Here is a 6,858-nt window from a genome sequence, read left to right on the forward strand (position 1 = left end):
TCCCCCCCTAAAAAAAAGAAAAAGTCCCCAAGATGCAGAACTGTTGCAAGCCCTGTATTTCATGGGACAGGGAATCTCAAATTAGAACTTGTAGTTAGAAGGGTAGTAATATTGGTCTTGATGTACCAGTGATCCGTTCCTGCATTTTCCCCCCTGTTTAGTGCCATGCATCTGATCAGAACATCAGGCAAGAAACTACGTTTCCTTGTAGCCAAGTCCGAGCCCTCGGTGGCCCTGAAAGTCACCGCATCTGCCTGCTGATGCCTGACCGAAGGCTGATCCCTCTCGCATTCCAACGTGCTCTGCACCTAATAGCATAAGAAGTTTGCTTTTTGGTACAGAGGCCAAGGTGCATTGCTCTGTGAAGTGCAGTCTATAAACCAGGAAGTAACCGTGGTACAGAGTTATCAGCATTGAAATGCATGCACTCCACTTCAGCAGTACCATCTGCCCGTTGATTCAGATAGGCTTGTACCAATGCTATATTTGACCTTTACAATACATTGCCATGTAAAATATTGATCAATGATTCCACTATTGTCACAGTCATTGATTATTTTAAAGTGTATTTTCATTCAGACTGTTGTTGCTTTGTTGTCCCTCCATTTTGATCTTGCATGTTGAGAAGCTTTTGACGTTGAGCTGTTGTACAGGGGTCAAATGCAGGTGCTTAACTTCAGCCAAGCTGATTGTCTGTTAATTGTCACCATAAGCTTTTACCATTGTTATGTAATTTACCATTCCAATTTATCGCCAAAATACATCCCATGATATACGATACTATCGCCATATTAATTGAATTTGTAAGTTTACTTTCACTCACACTGTAGTGGCTGTTCCATCGTTTTTCAAAGCAGAAATTTGGAATTTCATGAAGACTACCTTTTCATGGCAGTCCTCTGCACCACTGTCACAAAAATAATACACTACTAAAAAGTACTAAGTGAGTATGTCATGAGCGTAATTATGTGTGTGCAAGACATTTGCACAAGAATCAGTTCGTGAACCAGCACACACATACTCCATTCATTTGCGCTACATTGCAGTCAAAAGGATGTCACACTTCAGTACTCTATATGATGTGAAGTTATTGTAATTCACTAGAAATTAGTTCACGTTGCAGTAGTCATGAATAAGTGGCCACGAATGACAACTTCAAATCATGGAATCCTTATTCTGTACTAGTAGGGCTGTGCATGGATGCGGGGACCGGTGCCTTTGTTGGGATACACGCTTCTACCGGGTACTCATAACAACTTGTAAATGGGTTTTCAAACAAGTTTTGAAAAGGGTTTTGCTGGACAGTTTCAAGAGAAAAACTCAGCGAGGGTATCTAGGATGCTAAAATAGATCCTCTTTCTGGCCCAAGTTGATGATTAAGAGAACTATTGGCCATTTAAATGTATTTTTCATGAAGCCTTTTTTTGCCCTTCATTTGAAGTTTGAGGTTTCTTTCATGGGTGTGTAGGTACTTATGTTAAATGTCAGTAGCGTATCCAACTCCATGACTATACACATGAATAAATGCGGGTATTGAGTGGCTCACTACCACCTTCTGTCTTTTCCTGTCAAATGTATTATACCTGGTTGTAAGGAACCAAGAAATCTCATACCCCAATGCCAGGCAACTACCTGTTTAAACCTACATGGCCTGGTTACACATGTTCATTTTGCAAAAAAGGGACTTCCCCTCAATGAGAAATACCTGTAGCACTTGTGACCGGGTGTGGGTTTGTAAAATCAACTGGTTTGAACACGGTCCATCCAGTATGCCAAGTACACAAAGGCCCAACTCAAATAGCACAACGTACTTCAAGGTTTGGTCATGACTAAAACTGGTTTGTTTGCACATTAGAGTGCTATAGACATGTAACTGTATGGAGAAGTCCCTGATGTTTCACTGGCGTAGTCTGCCACCAGTTAATAGGATTTGTAGCATTGAGGACTGTTTTATGTACATGTAATTTTGTGTTTTCTCTTTCCAAATTACAGTTATCAAAATAATTTAAGCACAAAACTAATAACAAGGATACAGTCCACCCAGTAATGTTTTCTCTAGAATTATTGCTCTAAATTGATGTGTACAATTGTCAAAGCTACGTATGTTTAGTCTTGATATTGAAGTTAATATTGGAATTTTACTTGATGGAAGCATGCACGTTGTCATTCCAGTACATGTACATGCATATCATGTGCGTATTAAAACAAAATCTCATCCAGTCCAGTACTTGAGCAGTGAAATTTTGTCTCGAGCTTTAGCCTGAAACACCTCCAGATAGGAGGTACTTTTGAACTGCTTTGCAGAATTTGTGGTCATACCTTTGCAGGTGTAGATTGGGGAAGTGGGGGAGGGGTCGACAACACCACCCCCCATCCTGACACCTCCCAAATATGAATAAATGAAAATTAAATGACAATTGTAGTAAACACAGAAAAGGACGATATATTACACGTGTTAAGGTAAGTGCATCAGGAACAATATAGTGCATTATCGTATCCCTTCTCCTACACAATCAGAACCAAAAAAATCCAACTTGCCTGATCCCTGCTCCTGAAAATTTCTGGATTTTGACAAAACAGGTGTTCACTTTGTCATTGGTTGTTTAAAACGTCCATTCATGGGTCACTTTTGCTTGGTAGAGAGTGCTATGGAGTGAATTTTTATGTGTGGCCTTTAACAGAAGTGGTAAATTTCTTTGGCTGTCCAGTATATAAAATTAAGCCTATCTTTTTGGCAAGAAATCGTCAGCCTACGAGATAAAATGATCTTTCGACTTAACTGACTTTGAGTTATTAGCTTTTATTGTGCGTCGCCCTGACCGCTTAACTTCTGCTGGATGTTGGACACAGGCAAGAGCTGACGCACAGTCCACGCAGGTCCACCATCCAGCCTGCAAAAAGTATTTAATTTGAGGACTTAAAATTCACTTTTTGTGGTGACTCTCATTTTCTTGCTTACTTTTGTTAGGATTGCAAATGTAGTGGTACTATTGACGTTGCTTTGTACATTTACATTCTGTACTGGTGCTTCAGCAGGCAGCACGATGACATTCATGGTTGGATCCGCAGTGCTGTGGTGTGGCTTATACACCAATTTTAAATCTTAATTTGCTGATTTTTGCATTGTGTGGCTTATACACCGGGCAATTTATATTCCAAAAATTATGGTACTCAAAGTGCGCAAACACTTCAGTGTTTCCTGTACAAATCTGAAAAAAAGTGGACAAAAATGTGGTTCCAAGAAACTAACAAACTCATTATTTGCCAGTCAAACTAACATCCAGAATGTATGTTTATTGACCATGGCCCGGTTGCACATGTTCACTCTCAAAAGGAACCTCCCCTCAATGAGAAATAGCACTCTTGCCTTAGGACATGTGCGATCAATTGATTTCTATTGTGCCAATTCAACAATCCTAACACTAACACAACTTAGTACTAAGGGATTCTTTTGGTGAATTTCCCCCACGTTTTCCCTCTGTAGTATATGTACTGAGTGAGTACTGCTTTGCATAAAATAAATCGTGCACACTCTTACCAAATCATATTCTATCAACTTGCAAAAGTTTAATCAAGTTACATTCCAGTGTTTGCTCTTTTAAATGTTTGAAAAAAGTATCCCAGACTGACATGTAATGTTGTCAAAGCTAACAAATCATATATTAGTCTGGGTGATATGTGTATTGATATTTACTGGGTGAAGCCATCTAGTCATTTTGGCTCATAACTATAAAGACTCTCCCAATCATTTCGTAGCCAGAGCCATACCCTCGGTTATAATTCTACCTTTTTCATTGTTAGTAGTACTGGCATTGTAGGTAATTGTTGTTACCATTTAGGAATTTCTGCCAAAACAGGCAGTACCAAACGGCTGTCTATGGATAATTATTTATGCTAACTCCAGTAGCATACGCAACTCCATGACAACACACATGAATGCATGTCAGTATAGAGCAGCACACTACAACCTTCTGTCATTACCAGTCAAGTGTATTATGGTTGTACAGAACCAAGAAATCTCATTATTCAGCCAGTCAAACAAATACCCTGTTACCAGGCATTAAAACCTACATGTTTAATGGCTATGGCCTGGTTACACATGTTCACTTTGCATAAAGGGACTTACCCTCTATGAGAAATACACAACTTCCTATCGAGGTTTCACTATGATTAGAACAGGGGCCAATTTCATAGAGCTGCTTAAGCACAAAATTTGCTTAAGCGCGAAAAACCTTACTTGATAAATCAGGTAACCAGCCAAAACTCCATGTAATGTATATTGTTTTGAGATTGTATTTTGCTGTTTTATGGTTAGCATGACAATCAGATAGCGTTTGAGCTGGTAACTTTTGTTTATTATGCGATTTTTTTCCCGCTTAAAGCAGATTTTGTGCTTAAGCAGCTCTATGAAATTGGCCCCTGGTTTGTTTGCAAGTGAGAGTGCTATAGACATGTAACTGTATGGAGAAGTCTGCATAGTCTGCCTCCAGTTAATAGGATTTGTAACATCGAGTATGTGTAATTATGTGTTTTCTCTTATGTAAATCATATTTTGTCAAAAACCTAACAAGGAAGAATTCCACCCAAATATTTCATTCCTTGATTGCTCAAAATTGACCTGTTTAAAATTATCAAAGCTTATCATATACATGTATCCGTCTTAAAAGTGAAATTTATATTTGAAATTTTACTGGATGGAAGCATGCACATAGTCATTCCAGTACACACATGTACATGTGCATACATGTGCATAAAACAAGACAAAACCTCACCCAGTTCTATATTAGAGTGCTAACCTGTGAGTCAAGTTCAGTGCTGGTATAAATTATGTTGCTGCTTTATAACGTTACCCCAAAACACTGTCAGATATAAGATAGGCGGTACTTTTGAAGTGCTATGTAGATTGGGTGGGGATGGGGGTCAGTGCACCTGATTTGGACACCGACCAAATGGATAAATAACAATAAAATGGCAATCGGAGTAATAATGGAAAAGGATGACACTCCGTACTCCATGTGTAAAAGTAAGAGCATCAATTACATGTACATTGTAATGCATTATCTATGTATCCTTTTCCCGCATAATTGGACAAACAAAAATCTAATTTGTGGTCAGCTCATGTCGACCACTCAAAATATGGATTGATTTCATTTTGCCATAAAAAGCATGTACAAGTATTTCCACTTATTAACCACTGGATTTTTTTTTTCACATGTGCAGTTGGACATCATATGCGAAGGAGTCAATCATGCTTTCCTTAACGACCAATAGCAAGCTGCTTTTTCTGGTGGGGGAGTTGACAACTGCAGGCATTAACCCTTGTTGAAATTGCAGATTTTTGCCAATCAAACAGTTGACAGTTTGTGGAACCTAAGGATAGGTTTTGTGTGGTGTTTCACTCTTGGAATCTGAACATCATGGTACTTGCTTTCTTACTGAGTTACTTCAAAATGTAAAAGTACTCAAAATGATTATCATCAAGGAAAAAAAGCTGTACTTTCATTAAAATTTAGACTCAGGTCTTAGATTCAATTCTCTATAAACAAGTGACTTTACCAGCAAAAAAGGGTTCCAACAACCTTTTTTGTCTTTTCATCGTTTTGGGGAATTGTACATGAGACGATTGAAGTTTACATTACTTAATTGTTGAAATACTCTGATCTTAAACTAGAAAAAAGTAGTTATTGCATAGAATAAGTTTCATTTCATTTGCTATGCAGATTTCACGCTTAATTTCATTTGTTCATAACTGAAAACTGGCTTTGACAGCTTAGATTTAATTTGGGAGATCAAGTTATGGTGTGTGTTTCCAATTTTTTGTTCACTCATGCTAGAAACAGCTGTGTCAGTTACTGCAGATGTAACTGAGCATGACACACTGATCATATCTCATCAGTCAGATGTGAATCTGACTGAGGAGATACGATCAGGTTTTTGTGGAACTGAAAATTTGATGGTTATGTATCAATTTTAAATCTCAAGCACTGACAAATATATTTTGGCACAGTCAGTAAATAAGGTCAGTAGTTCATTTCTGATGATATCTTCTCCCTCTGAACTTCCAATTTCTTCCATGAATTTTTGCTGCATTTAGACCTCAAGATCTGAATAATGTCAACCAACTGTCAGTCTCGAACTCTGTCTGGAAGCAAGTACTTGACCCCCCCCAACAAAAAATCAGCATCTGTTTCATTAGCCAATGCTGCAGTTTGTGTTGTTGTTGAAGATAGATCTTCATTTGTGTCTGTGCTGAGTTTAATTGGATTCAATGATGGAAGGTAAGTTCCTATTCTGAGATGAATATTACTAACAATTAGGCAAACCTGGGATAAAAGGACAGTGTACCTCCAAACCTGCAGTATCTCATAGTCTGTGGTGGGTGGGGATCAATACAATACAACCTTTGTATATGTGAAGATTTTGTGTTGTTTTTCTTTTGTGGTGTTTTTTCAATTTTTAGTTGAAAGTCCTTGGTGATTAAAATGTGGGATGGAGATGGATTTTCATTTAACACTTTTAACACGGGACATTGTTTGTTAAATGTTGTAGAGTGACCATTGTTTAACCAAACACGTCCATAATGCTGCTTTTAACAGTGTTTTCAACTATTCTTAAGAGGAATTTTCAGTGTGAAGTCAACAATTTTGCCTCTTGCTTTCATTGGAGGAATGGATTGGAGTGTGTGCCTCTGCCAGCACTCTGTGATTTCTTTGCTTCTCTTGGCTCTGTCGGTTCATCTGTGGCAGTGTTCACGATGAAGACTCGTTTAAAAAAAATCAGTTTGAACATCCCATGCTTCAAGACCAGTAGTTGTTGAGAAGTTGGAGTTGACTCCAAACAGCTCGTGAATCACCCTGA

General features: G+C 38.3%; 1 protein-coding gene across 6 annotated transcripts in view; it reads left to right on the forward strand.

The window, feature by feature from the left end:
* radil (Rap associating with DIL domain) overlaps positions 1-4,736 on the forward strand; it is a 35,987-nt gene extending 31,251 nt beyond the window's left edge. For all 6 annotated transcript variants that reach the window (XM_022239831.2, XM_022239833.2, XM_022239829.2 and 3 more), the window contains one exon: positions 162-4,736. In XM_022239831.2, the coding sequence (XP_022095523.2) occupies positions 162-261 (100 nt within the window). In that variant the 3' untranslated portion in view covers positions 262-4,736. The remainder of the gene's footprint in view (positions 1-161) is intronic.
* Positions 4,737-6,858: the final 2,122 nt, after the last annotated feature.

The sequence above is a fragment of the Acanthaster planci genome, linkage group LG07 (genome assembly GCF_054643075.1).
Source record: "Acanthaster planci isolate LZ-2023a linkage group LG07, COTS_SCS, whole genome shotgun sequence".
NCBI lineage: Eukaryota > Metazoa > Echinodermata > Asteroidea > Valvatida > Acanthasteridae > Acanthaster > Acanthaster planci.